The sequence below is a fragment of the Eupeodes corollae genome, chromosome 2 (genome assembly GCF_945859685.1).
Source record: "Eupeodes corollae chromosome 2, idEupCoro1.1, whole genome shotgun sequence".
Taxonomy (NCBI): Eukaryota; Metazoa; Arthropoda; class Insecta; order Diptera; family Syrphidae; genus Eupeodes; species Eupeodes corollae.
Window position 1 is genome coordinate 9,770,463 of NC_079148.1, and position 16,267 is coordinate 9,786,729.

Sequence of the window (16,267 nt, forward strand, 5' to 3'; positions counted from 1 at the left end):
TTAAGTGAAAAAGTGATACAAGAACATAAATTCCGCCACCAACAAAAAGCAGCATCTGGATCTATTTTAATTTAAATAAAAATGATCCTGACAAGTCCGAATCCAAAATATGTCGTAAAACATACTCACGAAAAGGACGCACGACTTCTTCGTTGAAAAAACAATTGATAGCGCCAACAATGGAAATCTTTAAAAAAGAAAGAAGATGCAGGTATGATATTTTTTATAAACATAAACCAAAGGCTTGCTTCAGAAGCGACATGGAAATGATGCCAGATTCATCAACTGAAGACGAAGGTGAAGGAGAATCTGATAACGCTAGTCACATAGCACTTCGCCGAAGGGAGTTAGCATGGTACAGAAATAAAAAAAGACTAGAATTGGATAATAATCCTTGCATAATAATCCAAAGAATATAACTTAGTAGCTTTGCTAGATATTGAAAGAGCTTTCAACAACGTTAGTTACCAGGCGATCACAACAGCAATGGATAAGCTGAAATTAAAGAAATCACTCATAGATCTTATAGGTCTCATGCTCAAAAGCAGGACAATAACTTCTAGCATGAGAAGTTTTACTACCACCAGATCGGTGAATCGAGGCACTCCCCAAGGTGGAGTCCTTTCGCCTCTATTATGGAACATGGTAGTAAACGATCTACTTACATCATTGGAAGCAGAGGTTTCAAGGTGATTGCCTATGCTGACGACGTTGCAATATCCGTATCTGGGAAGCACTACCAAGTTCTCTCGGAACTCCTACAAAATGCCTTAAATAGGCTAACAAAATGGGCTAAGCAATATGGCTTTGACGTCAATCCATATAAAACAGAATTAATACTCTTTTCGAGAAGATATAAAATTCCTCAGTTTAGCCCACCCAAGATTAGAGAAATACCATTAAGCTTTTCCGACCAAGCTAAATATGTAGGCCATTTTATACAAAAAAAACTAAATTGGAAGGCAAATATTGATGAAAGAGCCAAAAAGGCTACTGTAGCGCTTTTTACTTGTAAAAAGGCGATAGGATCAAAATGGGGCTTCTCCTCAAAAATAAACCACTGGCTATACACTTCGGTAGTCAGACCGATACTCATTTATGGACCTGTCGTATTGTGGACCGCACAGGACAAGATGGTAAATCTAAATAAGCTCATCAAAGTTCAGCAGGTATGTGCATCACAGGAGCACTTCGCTCAACACCAAGCACAGGCGCAGCACTGAAAGTGCTTTTAAACCTAACAACTCTTGACATATTCTCCAAAATGGTGGCAGCCAACTCATGTATGAGGCTTAGAGCCACCTCTTAATGGAACAGTAACAATACTGGACATATTACTATTCTAGACAGTTTCAGATCTATTCCAGATCGCTTAGACTATACCACCCCAAAAATGGTAATCGATAAAAGCTTCCATGTGTCCATCCCTTCAAGATCCTCTTGGGAAGAAGCGAGACCCCTGGAAGACGGTGCGGTACACTTCTATACAGACGGTTCAAAGACCGATCACGGAGTTGGAAGTGGTATCTATTCGGAACAACTGAATCTCAGTCTATCTTACAGACTTCCCAATCAATGTAGTGTATTCCAGGCAGAAGTAATGGCGATTAAAGAAGCACTATCCTGGCTCAAAGAAAACGTTATATCTTGTAAGGATATACGAATCTTCTCACACAGCCAAGCCGCTCTTAAATCTTTCGCGTCTGTCTCCACAAACACTCAAACGGTCCACGATTGTCGATCATCTTTGATTGAGATGACGAACAGTTTAATATTCACCTCATTTGGGTCACAGAGACATTCCGGGAAATTGCAAAGCCGACGAGCTCGCCAAAAACGGAACACTTCTTCCTAATGTAAATGTTAGACAAAAACATAACATAGGAACGCCACTTGCTACATGCAAATATCTTCTCAAGCAATATGCTCTAGAATCAACAAATGCTAGATGGTCACAGAGTACCACCTGCCTAGCAACCAAGCATGGACTTAAAACGGTCAAAAGGCTTGATATCCCTGAGCGGACAAAGTATAAGCTCTACAATTGGAGTAATAATAGGACACTGCCTAATAGAAAGACATGCTCTGAGGCTAGGGGTGTACACAAATGACTTTTGTAGAAGCTGCTGGACGAGGAGGAAGAGGAAACAGTCCAACACCTTCTATGTACATGTCCAGCACTCTCCATTAGAAGTAATAACTTTCTCGGTAATCCCTTCTTCGATAATACCAGTGAACTGGCAAAGATTGACACAAAAAAGTCTCTCTAACTTTATTAAAAGTACGAAATGGTTTGTTTAAGTTCATTACTCTCCCATGAGGTCTACGTGCGTCAATTATATCTAGACAGCCACTCCAACCTAACCTGGATAATAATCCACTTGATGATGGAAAGTTCATCAAACTGATTTTTAAAGGCTCTCCAAAGCTGCACTGAGGTATTTATCACTTCCACCAGAGAGTGTTCCCAGCGAACAACTATTTAGCGGATCTGGATTAATATACGATCCACTAAGAAACAGATTACAGTCTGAGAAGGCTGCAATCTTGTTTTTTATTAAATATAACTCACCCATTTTTAAATTTAATTATTAAACGCAAAGATAATCTATACAATTTTCCTTTATTTACGGATTTAAAATTGTTTTTATGTAATAAATTCTAAAATCCGCATCCGCGGATATGAGTCTCAAAAAATCCACATCCGCATTCGCCTCCGTGGATGTCAAAATTTGTACATCCGCAACAACCCTGGTTCGTACTACGAATCTATACGACCGGGCCTGTGATAAGGCTGATACATTTAATTAATTCATACTTACTTATTTTACGAATATGGCTGTGGTTGAAACCTAGTACCTATATTTGCTTTAATTTGTTGTTGCTGTAATCGGGCACAAGGGAAATACCCAATGCAAATAAAAGTAAATCAAGTCACCTAGTTTCAGGGAACAACTCAGATGGGACTTTTTTGAATATCTTTCTTTAAACAATAAAAATTTAAATAAAATAACAAAATATTGCAATTATGAGGACATATATATTTTTCTGTTAAAATGACAAAATGACACACACAATTATTATTATTATATATATTATTTTAACCCTCTTGCACTTATAAATTGAAATGCGTTACGATGAAGGATTAAAAACTTACTTTTTAGTTCCTTGAATCTAACGAATTCATTATTAATATTAATTTATTCTTAAAATTTAAATTTTTTTTAAATGTGATTGATTTTTTATATGGTTTTTTGTATGCGCGGCGAATGAGACGACGCTTTTTTCTAAATTAAATCCTAAACAAAAAAATTAAACTTACATCTTTAAAATTATTTATTTTTTTTTTTGTTCACCAGAGCGATTTGTAATGTGTTTTCTTTTTAAATCTGATTTTAATAAACTCGTTATTGCATTATGATTCTTTGCGCTTAAGTTTTACGGCCCTTCGAGTGTAGAAAGTAAAACAAAACTAGGCCATACTTATGCTAAAGTAACATCCAAAGGAGATTTAATTATATTATACCAAGAATAGTGTCAAAAAATGGCAGCAATTTATTTAACAAAAGAAAAGAAACAGTCAATGCTAAATAATATTTGTTGATATTATTAAAGCAGAAGCATGGTCTAGAATGTTTAAATTTCTTTACTCGAAAGGGTGCTTTTTCTTATGATATCTTTTATTTTTCTCTTTTAAATTAATAACCCTCGATCTATAGTTAAGTTTTATTCTTTTAGGTTTTTGTTTTATATCCAGTTGTATTTGCTATTTAATAGTCGTTTTGTTTATACTAAAAGTAGATTTGTACATGATTTTTATTCTTCTCCCCTTAAGTTGTTTTTCTTTTAATCTGAATACAAATGATACAAGAACTTTACTGATTCCCGAATGCGCCTGGCATAGAAACAGAGTGATTTGAATGATTGTTTTTCTTATTTTCTTTCCCATATTGAGCACTTGCAGTTTATGATTTGAATGATGATGATGATGTTAATGATGATAAACTGCTTTGCTTTTTTAAGTGATGTTGCTTTAATCCAGCACACGTTTGCACACGAATAATAAAACTTAAAAATGTGATGTGTGCTAGAGTTTCATCGCATCGCTCTCAAGTATAGTATTCGTATTTAAAGTGCTTGTTTTTTTTTGTTTTTATTCTTATGTAGATTTTTGCAATTTTTTGTTTAATTAAGTTTTTTTTTTGGTTTGGTTTAAACTGTGATAGGAATTGCGTTGGTTGTGTGGATTATGAAAGTGAATAAATATTTATAATTAATAAAATAAAATTTGTTATTTAGATCATTAAATCATATTTTTTGTTGTTGTTGTATGTTATGTGTTATATTGGCAATGGATGCGCCCGATTAAATTATGTAAAATTAGTTTTGTGCGCCTCATAATCGCTTGAGAATGCGTTTCTTTTCCTTTATGAGCTTTTCTTTTTTCTTATCTTGTAGTTTTTTGTCGACAGCGTGTTTTTTAGATGAAGGGCCATCATCGTCTTTGGCGTCTGTTGTTTTTGGAGGCTTTAAGAGAAATAAAAATGTTTACAAATAAGTTTTTTTTTTGTTTTTTTTTTTTTATAGTAAGGAAGTTATAATATGAGTTTGTTACAAGAAGAATTATAAGCTGTGAAAAATTTAAGGTCCCAATTATTCATTCCTATTTTTATGATATACAGTTGTGTTCATAAAAATAGCAGTGCTGGTCACATTTTATTAGATTGTCAATTATTTAAAGAACGGAAATTCTTAAAAAACAAATTAACATTTTTTGGCGGAGCAAAATCGCATCGTCACCTCCAAGTGGTGCCCGCTGGATAATCGTAAGGTGAACTAACGACGAGCGTTGGATCTATTGAATCCAAGAGCTGAGACACCTGAGCTACCTTCTCAGGAATTAGGAGCAAAAGATAAGATAATCGCTCTGAAGAACCAGCTCTACAAGAAACCTAAATAGAAGAGGTAACTGAGCTATTTATGGGACTAAAGAAAAGTTACAAAAACAAAAACAAATATGGCAATGAGTAAAACAAATAGATATAATACCCCAGGTGGCAATCCAGATAAACTGGTAAATCCACTCTCTTCGGAGATCGGTCCTATGGATTCTGGGGAGGACCAATGATTGCTTCTAGGAAATACACGGAGTTCAAAAACACTAAGAACTCTACCAAAAATATCACCAAGGGTTACTCCATCGAGAACCCCAACGCAAAAATCAAATGACATAGAAGTCATTAACGAAAAAGGAACCATCCATGAAAAGATCGAAACAAAAGATCAGCAGTGTTTCACAAAAAACAACGAGATCCACCAAGTTGAATCCGAAAATTATTTCGATAAATGGCAAATAGAAATCTTAGCCAGAAAACAACTTGAAGCCCTTGTTGAAAGTCTTCAGCAACAAGTGAAGAGACTCGAAGAAAAAGTCAGCTTGCTCGATAAAAAGTCCGTGAAAGACAAAAATCAAGTCAAAAGTCACCAGTAGTGAAAAGCCCACAAAAAACTGCTAATGAGTTTCATACTGATGAGGAAGAGCTCCTCCTTGAAACTGAAGGAAACCGAAATAAACGTAAGTCAAAGAAACGAAAAGCAGAGAGTAGCCCAGAGGCTGTTATAAAATGTCAGCAAACAGGTTCAAAATCAGATACTGCTACAATAATGAGAGCATCCAATAAAGAAATAAGAGATTTACCCCAAAATAAGTCTCACGTTAAAGGTACCAGGCAAACTGCCCCACCTCCAATTATGATCACCGGATTGGCAATGTTTGGCGAGCTAAAGAGCATAGTAGAAAAATGCAAGAATAAGGCATGTAAATATACATCATACAATAAAGACAATTGGAAAGTCATTGTTGAAGACGTCGATGCGTATAGATCTGTCACTGAAGAATTGAACAAAAAGAAAATTCAGTGGCACTCGTACGAAAACAAAGCTACAAGATCGATAAAAGTAGTAGCAAGAGGCCTTCACTCTTCATGTGTTGTCAAAGAAATTGTCGAAGACCTTATACAAAAAGGCTTTCAAGCTCTCGATGCCAATAATCTTATTAAAAATGAGATAGTAAAAGACTCCACTGGGGTATCAACGACAAAAAAGAGATCTCTACCTTTATTTATGCTCACGTTTGAAAATAAAGTAAGTCCCGATAAGATTTACAGTATTAAATAAATTATGGGCATAGTTGTCAAAATTGAACCACTGCGAAAGTCGAAAACTGTTCCACAATGTAAGCGCTGTCAAGCCTTTGGGCATACACAAAAATACTGCAATCGCGAGTTCGCTTGTGTTAAATGCGAAGGCAGACATGCAACCAAAAACTGTCCCATGGGCAGAGAACAGAAAGCGAAATGTGTTAATTGTCAAGGCAATCATCCTGCATGATTGGTGGTACCCGTGGCATGATGGTTAGTGCGTTGGACTGTCATGCTAGAGGTCTTGGGTTCGATCCCTGCCTATGCCATCTAAAGTCTTTTCACGGGTACTGCCTCTTGCGAGGAATTGACAAATTCTCCAAGAGTAACTATTGTCATGAAAAAGTGCTTTCTCAAAATTAGCCGTTCGGAGTCGGCATATAAACTGTAGGTCCCCTCCATTCCTGACAACATTCACACAGGAATGGTTGAGAGTTGTAAGTCACTAGGCCTTGGTTCTCAACGGACTGTCGCGCCACCCAATTTATTTATATAATCATCCTGCAAGTTACAGAGGATGTCCAGTAGCAAAAAAGTTCCAAGACACAAAAAGAAAAAACAAAACTGGGAACAAGTTTAGAAACTCAACCAACACAAAACCAGTTGTTGAAAGCAAAAAAGTAACGGTCGATAACATTACTAAAAATCAACTCATCCTGAAAATACCTTTTGTCACGCTCAAAGAAGCATGTGTCAACATAAGTTGTCAAACAAAAAATCACCAGGGTACGATCTTATAACTGCTCAGGTTCTGAAAGAAATGCCTCTTATAGCCTTCAAGAAACTCCAATTTATAATAAACGCATGCCTTAAACTAAGATATGTGCCACATCATTGGAAAATTGCGGAAGTCATTGTTATACCTAAACAAGGTAAGCCACCAACAGAAGTTACATTTTACAGACCAATATCGCTTATACCAATCATGGCAAAAGTTTTTGAAAAACTGCTACTGAAAAGGCTTAGCAAAATAATTGAAGAAAGAAGACTAATTCCGAGCCATCAGTTTGGATTTAGAAATAAACATTCCGCGATAGACCAAGTGCATCGAATTACGGATGTTGTGGAAAAGGCACTTGAAGAAAAACAAGAAGTATTCTAAATGTTGCTCAAGCTTTTGACAAGGTTTAGCACTTGGGACTTGAGTACAAACTGCATAGGGACTTCCCCAGGCAGTACTACGAAATACTGAAATCCTACGTTACGAACCGACTCTTTAGAGTACGGTACGACCAAAATTACTCGGAATTTAAGAAAATTGAAGCCGGTGTACCACAAGGAAGTGTCCTAGGACCAACCGTGTATCTGTTATATACAAGGGATATTCCAGTGGACATCAACGCTATCATGGCCACCTTTGCTGATGATACTGCAATATTGGTGCCAGATAAATCCGTTACGAAGGCTACACAAAAATTGCAAAATGCAGTCGATAAAGTTAGTGATTGGACGCACAAATGGCGTATCAAATTAAACGAAACAAAATCCACGCATATAAACTTTACAAACAAAAACATAAACAATGTTCCAATTTTTATAAACAGTACAGAAGTACCTTACTCCAATACCGCCAAATACCTTGGAATGAATTTGGATGCAAAGCTTAAATGGAAAGAACACATCAAAAAGAAAAGAGAAGAACTAAACTTGAAGTACAGAAAAATGTACTGGTTAATAGGAAAGAACTCTGACCTATCTATCCAGAACAAACTAATGTTATATAAGCAAGTATTGAAACCCGTTTGGACATATGGCATCCAACTATGGGGCTGTACAAAGAAAACAAATGCTGAACCCATCCAAAAATTCCAAAGCAAGGTCCTTCGTGGAATAATAAATGCCCCTTGGTATATAAGAAATAGCGATCTACATCGTGACCTTCAAATTGAAATAGTTACAGTAGTGGTTAAGAAACACGCTGTATCACACAATCAGCGACTGCAAAGTCATACTAACTCTGAAATGGAGACCGTATTAAATGTACGAGACAATGTTCGGAGATTAAGAAGAACCAAGCCTCATGAGCTGATGGGCTAAAAGCTACGGGAAAGTGTTATAACCTTAAACTTCCCCCAATGCGATTTAAAAATTAAGAAATAAAAATCATTTGTCGATCTTTCATAGATTGGTCCTGATTCACCGGTGGTTTTAGTGCGGTAAGAGTCCCACACTACTCGGTACCGATTCTTACCGAGTGTCTTTTGAAGATTTCCATCGGATAAAAAAAAAAAAAAAAAACATTTTACTTGCATCGAATGGTCTTTCGTTTTCATATTAGAGACTTTTAGCTTGAAGTTATACTCTAATTTTCCCGGTGACCACCCATTATTTCCAACTCTGTCACAATACGAAGATGTCTTTTATAAGCGAAGTTACCAGCCCGAAATCCACGCAAGGCACCATTCTTGACGAAAAGGCATATGGCAAAGAGAATGGAGTTTGTTAAAGCGCATAGAGATTGGACAAAAGAAAAATGGAGGAATTTTCTGTGGAGCGATGAAAGCAAAAAGCCTTTTTGGGTCCAAGGGTCGTCGGGATACGTGACAAGACTCTAAAATGCAACATACGATCCATGGTACACTATAAAAACAGTGAAGCATGGTGGAGGAAAAATTATGATATGGGCTTGCTTTTTATATTATGTGTCGGGCCTATTTATCTCATGGGGGTTATAAGGGATGCAACCGAGTATGTTAAAATTCTCGAGGAGGTTATGTTACCTTATCCTGAAGAGGAAATGCCGTTAGTTCGTGTATACCAACAAGACAATGACCCTAACCATACATCAAAAAAGGCAAAATCATGGTTTACGTAGAAGAAGTTATCCGTTATGGAGTGGTCCGCTCAATCCCACGACCTTAACTCCATCGAAAATTTGTGAGAGAAGAACCTTGTTCATAGAGCAAAACCCAAGAATTGGAAAAAATGTAGGAAGCAGTGCGTGATTCGTGGAACGCAATACCAGTCGAGAGGTGTCAGGTTTTAATGAACTCGATGCCACGTAGATGCGAAACATCCTAAAAAACAATGCAACAAAGTACTAATTGTAAGCTAACATTATTTGTATACTTTTATATAACTTATTAAAGTTTTTCTTACTTCTTACGTAATCGATATAGTACTTTGTCATGCACTGCTATTTTTATGAACAGCCATAAATTTAGAAAACGGTTTTTACTGTGACAAAGCTAACGGTAAAAAATCGATAATACTTATTTTCGGAATAAAATATTTTAGTTTCTTATTAGAAGTCCGTATTTTTCTGTTTTGCAGATAAATTTATCGAGGATGATACTAAGGGAAGGTGCAAGTATGATTAAGATGGAATATGGAATATTTATTTTGATACAATATAGACCTGTGTAACTTATTCGGAACACAGGCCTATAAGGAGCGGTTTTATCCGTCTCCCCGTCCTTGGAGTTATACTAAGGATCTGGCCCTCCAGGTTGGAGGTTGTGCCGTCGGGGTGACTTCCTGGCCACGTAAAAAATACCTAAGCACCAACAAGCCTCGGATGCGGACGGATTCACTGTTGACAACCCAAGCAAATGAAATAAGGACAACGAACTTCGGATCTGTACGTGGAATGTTAGGTCCTTTAACAGATCAAGTGCAGCCGAACAATTAGCGGAAGCCCTAAACTGCTGCAAGGCAGATATTACAGCCATCCAAGAAGTGCGATGGGATGGACCGGGCAAACGCAAACTAAAAAACTGCGACATATACTACGGCGACTGCTACCGTGAACAAAGACAGCGTCTATTTGGGTGTGGATTTGTTGTTGGAACTAGGCTCAGGCAAAAAGTTTTGAGTTTCAACAGTTTGAGCGAGCGCATCACGACAAACCGCATCAAGGCTAAATTCGCCGACTCACGACACTTCTCCAGTATCCAGGATATCCGAACATTCCGGGACGCCAACATTGACTCGGACCACTACCTTGTTGTAGCCAAGGTACGGCTACGGATATCCCGATGCAAGCCAAAACGAGGAAGTACTGTGAGAAGATTCGACGTTAGACGGCTACAATCGCAAGAGACTGCCATGTCCTTTTCCGATCGAGTCTCTAATAACCTCTTGAGGAGTCCTATGCTCCCTGCACTAAGCATTGAAAACCAGTGGCAACATTGCCTTGCAGCCATCAGAGATGCCGCCTCTGAAGTGCTAGGTTTCACACGGTCGCCACAGCGAAACCCCTGGTTTGACGACGAATGCCGGTAAGTGCACGCAGCGAAACAAGAGGCATACAAAACGGCGCGACACAAAAGGACTAGAGCTGCTCGCGAGCTCTACGAGCAGAAGAGGAGAGAGGAACACCGGTTTCTTAGATGGAAAAAAGAGAGCATGAGAAGCGCGCGATCGAGGAGATAGAGGGATGTCACAACAGGAATGAGGTTCGTAAATTTCCCAAGGGTACCAGCCAGGAACCGAAGCCTGTAAAGACGATCAGGGGAACATCGTAGTAGAACCGCAGTCGATGCTGAAAATATGAAAAGATCACTTCTCCAAATTATATAAGGGCGATGAAGAACCGAATTCCGCTGTAAAGGAGAGAGAACCACTCAACTCAGAGGCTCCTTAACATTGCGTATAAGATCCTCTCTGCCGTATTATGTGAACGTCTGAAGCCATTCGTCAACAACCTGATTGGTCCTTATCAGTGTGGCTTCAGACCAGGAAAGTCCACTATCGACCAAATATTCACACTACGTCAGATCTTGGAAAAAACCCAGGAGTTTCAAATCGATACCCACCATCTCTTTATCGATTTTAAAGCCTCGTATGACAGCATTCATAGGGAAGAGCTTTACAGAGCAATGTCTAGTTTTGGCATCCCTGTCAAACTTATCCGTTTGTGCAGAATGACGATGAAGAATACACGCTGCTCTATCAAGGTCGGAAAAGATCTCACCGATGCATTTGATGTCAAAAAAGGTTTTAGACAAGGCGATGCACTGTCATGCGACTTCTTCAACATCGTTCCAGAAAAAATTGTGGAAAACTCAACCGTCAACACTAGAGGCACAATCTTCCAAAGGGCCATCCAGATACGCAGATTATATTGACATAATTGGAAGATCAAAGTGTGATGTCAGTGGAGCGTTTTTGAGCATTGCGTCGGAAGCGAAGAAGATGGGTTTAGTGGTCAATGAGGGCAAGACCAAGTATAAGACTGAACAACGACGTCTTGGACAAAACGTCACCATAGAAGGCTGGGTCATGTAGAGCGAATGGACATTAACGCTCCAGCCAGGAAGGTCTTCGAATCCAATCCAGAGGGACGGCGGGCGCAGTAGAGAAAGATTGCGACTTAGGTGGCGCACTCCGGTGGGTGAAGACCTCAATCAACTTGGCGTGCGAAATTGGAGACAGCTAGCTAGGAACCGAGCTGGCTGGAGACGCATGTTGGTTCAGGCCCAGGTCCTCCCCGACTGTAGCGCTACCTTAAGTAAGTAAGTAAGTAGGCAAAGGAAAGATATGGTTCCTTCTTACATATTCTTACCAATAGTGTTTCATATCGCTTAGAAGTTTATCTTTTTCTTCATTTTTTTTTTAAATAAGCAGTTCATACTTTTAAGATCTTAGTAACCTTCGAATATTAGCAAAAATTGAAAACTAATAACATAGAAAGAAGTCTATGTCTATGTGTCAGTTCAAAACAAATATTGAGGGAGTAATACATTTTTTGGCGATTTTATTAGTAAGGCCGAAACGAAACAAAGAGTTTTAGTACGACCTACTTGTTGTATTACTTCACAATTCATTCCGTTGCTATTTATAACTTTTTTCTTTGTAACTGATTAAACTTAGCGAGAGTTGCTTAATTGGCACATTTCTATCAATACAAAAATTAATAATAAAATAAAATGATTCACACTTACCTGGGCATGAATTTCAGTCATCATTTTCGCCCTTTGCGAGTAATCATCGTATCGTTCAAGCAACATCTTGCCAGCCTCCTCGTTCAAGGCTGATTCGGCATTGGGAACAATGAGAAGGCATTTGATGGTAAGCAGGATGTGTTTAATGCCCAGATCTGGTTTCCAGTCTTTCTTTAGTGTGTTGACGCAAATTTCCCCATTGGAGGCGACATTCGGATGGAAAATCTTTGTCAGGAAAAATGCTTTCGGTGGCGTTTGTGGAAAGTCTTTGCCGAGTGTAAGTTTAACACGAAACGCTCCGCTGCTGTATGGTGTTCCAGCTACAAAAAAAAAACAAAGAATATTTTCCTTGAAGTTCGTTCTTACAAGAAAATACATCCAATTGGACATCGATGGCGAGGCGATGTCAATACATACATGGGCCTTCGATAAAAGCTTGAATGTCCGTTACGTCCGAGTCGTTTATTTGAATTTTGATGCCCTCTAGCGGACTGTCGATCAACGAACGCATTTCCTTCATGACCTGGCGTATCGTCTGCGGGGAGAGATTCTCAACATTCGAGATCTTTTTGGAAGAGAAGAAAAACATCACAGGAATGTTAAAAACACACAAATCCAAATCAAAATTTCAGAAGGTTTATTAAACTCATTAAAATAAGTACAAAAACACAAGAAAGAAAAACAAGCAAACGCGAAATGCCACACAGAGGAAGGGAAGAGGAAAAGAAAAACTTACGGAACTCATTTTTGCTTGAGAATTATTTTATCGATCGATTTTTAACAAAGTTTCTAGTGCGATAAACCCGCAATTATAGCGTAGAACTTTGAAACCAATATTGAATCAGTGGAAAAAATAATCGAATATGTTTTATTTGCTAGAGGGCTCATCAAATTAAACAATAGAAATAAAATTGAAATTATTTATCGAAAGACCTCGATTTGTTACAAATAATTATGCAAGCTCTACATTGGCTGTGACAGTTGACACAAGTTTTGTATGGGTAGTTATGGGGATATTATTATGTCTACTCTAGATGAGCATATATGTGGAGGTAGTTCGCTGTTCTACTCTTATGTTGGATTTACATTAAACGATTTGTATCGTTGTCATTGGAATAGTTTGGGACATGGCGGCAAGACGATTTTCAGCTGCTACACATTTTAATTGTAAGAATTTATTTGGCTTATAGATGTATGGTATATATTCTTCAGATATATAGTTTGATTTCCGCAAAAAATGCAGAACAACCATATTTCTGTATTATATGAAATGCAGAATTCTAAATTATAGTGAAGACCAGCACGTTCATCTTTATTATAGAATTTTTGTCACCATTGTGCACTCCATACACGATTCAATTTTATTTTCAATTTAGTTGTCAACTAATCAAGATCAAGATGTCCGAAACCAGAGAGACGAGATATCAGACATGACCACAGAGATAATTCTATTGATATTATTCACGTCTCTGTTTTTTTATTTCATTTAATTTCTTGCTAGGAAAGAAATGGAATGCGTTTGGTTTGACAGTAAATCAAATGACTTGCCTACACACACCTCAACTAAGTTGAAAACATTCACATCAACTTGAACAAATTCAAAATCCTTTGATTTTCTTCCAACTCAATCGTCAACCTTCAAAAAAATCAAATTCAAGCCCACACACGAGTTGATTTGATGAAATTGACATTAAATTGAAAGACAAGTTGAACTGTGTATGGAGTGCTTAAGTGTTACCACAATGTTGAAAGCATAACAAAAGATTAACATTTCTTCTTTATTTTAAAATGTTTCTATGTTAATTTTTTTTACGATTTGATACACTTTATTCAAGAATTGTATTTAAATTTCATTTTGATTGTTACGTTAATGCAACTATTTTCAATATTTTCATACGTTAGTGAGATACTTCTCCAAATTTCAATACGGTTTTACTATATAAAAAACTATCATTTAAAGACCATGCAAAAACACTGTGTACCTAGTTATGGCCATACCTTTTTTCTTTGAAAGCAAGTTTTTTCGGTGGCCCGAAATATTTCATAATATTTTCAGGAAGGATTGCAGCCAAACTGCACAGTAAAAACTTTCTAGCATTTTATAGGAAGTACAAAAGAGAAACTTCTGGTGTATTCTTTTTCAATTTGGGGTTTTAACATATACATATCTCTACTTTTCTGCATTTTGCAGATGCAGATACATGTAAATTTACTTAAAGTAGCCTGCCTGGTGAATTTTAATCCTGAGGCTCCACAAGAGTAAAATCCAATCCAGCTCTCTTCCGCAATCTTATCCGCATTCCGCAATTCATTGTTTTTTTTTTTGATTGGGCATATTATGTCTTGCCATGAGTAACCTCAAATGTTACATTTGACATTAGAAACGGTTAATCTGTTGTTTAGTTTTTTGTAGGTGTTCTGTGCCTAGTAAAGATAACTTTGAATTAATGGCACTCGACGACAATTTAAACGAAATGAAATTTTAATTTTAAAAAGACTGTGAAAAATGGACGCTTACCACTACCCACAACACAAACGTCAAATTTGATGACATAATTTTGAACAGCTCGAAAAATCCAAACTGCGATGACCGGATCATGTACTGGATGTTGGATTGTTGGTTTCTATTGGATTATCTGATGACAGGCCGATACTTGATTACTTTCGGAGTTGCTTAAGTGCGCGATGTTTGAGCAACTAACGATCGAACTATTTGTTTTAGAAAAAGTTGTATGTGAGCTCCTAGCCTTAGGGTCCAGTTATAGTTCTTATTATTTTTTTTTTTTGAAAATTTTATTTCGAGATTTAAATTTGAGAAAAGAGAACATTAAATTGAAATTGTGATGTTAAAAATGTTGTTGAGGTTTGTCTCTAAAATAAATAATTTAGGTGGCGCAACAGTCAATTGAGAACTAGAACAATGGGCATAGTGACTAAGAAATCTTAACTACTTCCGTGTGTGAGTAATGTTGTCAGTATTTGATGGGACCTACATTTTTTCAAGTATTTGCAAGAAGCAGTATCCGTGAAAATGGCACAAGCAGGTATTGAACCAACGCCATCTGGCATGACAGTCCCCAGCACTAACCATTACACCACAGGCTTTATTTCAGTCATATGTATATATTTTCAATTGTATGTCATATTTTGGATAGAAATCATAAATGTGACAGATATGGAAATATTCCTTATTCAAATCATTAAATTAGAAAATTTGAGTGATGCACAATTGTTTCCGTTCTTAAGAAAATTATCAGTTTTCGGTTTTTTCACAAAAGATGGTGTTCATAGTGAGAGAAAAATTACTTCAAAATAGTCTAATGGGAAGCACCATCAAAAACTGCGTTCACCAACAAATATACATCCTTACGAACGATTCTCGATGTACATACAAATGTCCTTGGCCTGAAATTCAGCTCTTAAGCTGTATTCACATGAGCACGACCAACGACCAACGAATGAACGAATATTCGTCGATTTTGATATTTCTTTCACATGAGAGTTTTTAATTCGTCGCGAATAAAGTTTGACTTTGACAATTGTCACCGCCATTCACCACCGAAACCAAAACAAGAATGATTTTTTTAGGTTAAGTACGCGCGATTGTTTTATTTGTTGCGAGTGTGGATAATAGAGTTTGACAGTTCGTTGACTTATTTTAGAGACGTCAAATGAATTAAAATGTAGGCTGTTATATAAAAAAAACGTCAATTGGGTTTACATAAAAATTTTACCGAATATGTTCATGAATTGTATCGTACATATGAATTTCTTTGTTTTCAAGATTTATGTGTCTAAATAAGCTTTTTAACTTCCCATTTTAAGTTATATTGTAATTGCTCCGATTGGTCTAATTTAAAATTTTCAATCTTTTGACGTGTCAAGGTCCCTAGAATCCAAACCAAATGTGTTAAAAGAGATGTTTGTCTGCGTGTCCTTTTTTTTAGCGGAGACATCTCAGGGACTAACAAATACTTTTTTTTACAGATTTTAATATCAAGAGGGCTTTGAACCAATAATAACTAAAAATAATAATGCTATCAACTGAAAAAAAGGAGACTAAACTAAACGAACTATAGAGGTATCAGTCTACTTAACATCGCCTAAGAAATCTTCTCTGCCGTAATATGTCAACGTCTAAAGCCCATCGTCAACAACCTGATAGGTCCTTATCAGTGTGGT

The 16,267-nt window shown here is 37.0% G+C and overlaps 1 protein-coding gene across 1 annotated transcript; it reads right to left on the minus strand.

The window, feature by feature from the left end:
- Positions 1–3,600: 3,600 nt before the first annotated feature.
- Positions 3,601–13,054, minus strand: LOC129946769 (ubiquitin-conjugating enzyme E2 S). Its single transcript, XM_056057085.1, has 4 exons — positions 12,822–13,054; positions 12,503–12,650; positions 12,086–12,405; positions 3,601–4,527 (listed from the first exon to the last, which is right to left on the minus strand). The coding sequence occupies exons 1-4, from the start codon at positions 12,828–12,830 to the stop codon at positions 4,396–4,398; spliced, it is 609 nt and encodes a 202-aa protein (XP_055913060.1). The 5' UTR covers positions 12,831–13,054; the 3' UTR covers positions 3,601–4,395.
- Between the last annotated feature and the right edge of the window lie 3,213 nt (positions 13,055–16,267).

What these genes read in the sequence shown, in the direction of transcription:
- LOC129946769 (XM_056057085.1), bottom strand. An exon ending in AGCTTTTATCGAAGGCCCAT is followed by an intron (nt 12,406 to 12,502) that starts GTATGTATTGAC and finishes TTTTTTTTGTAG; the next exon opens with CTGGAACACCATACAGCAGC. An exon ending in TGACTGAAATTCATGCCCAG is followed by an intron (nt 4,528 to 12,085) that starts GTAAGTGTGAAT and finishes TTTCTCTTAAAG; the next exon opens with CCTCCAAAAACAACAGACGC.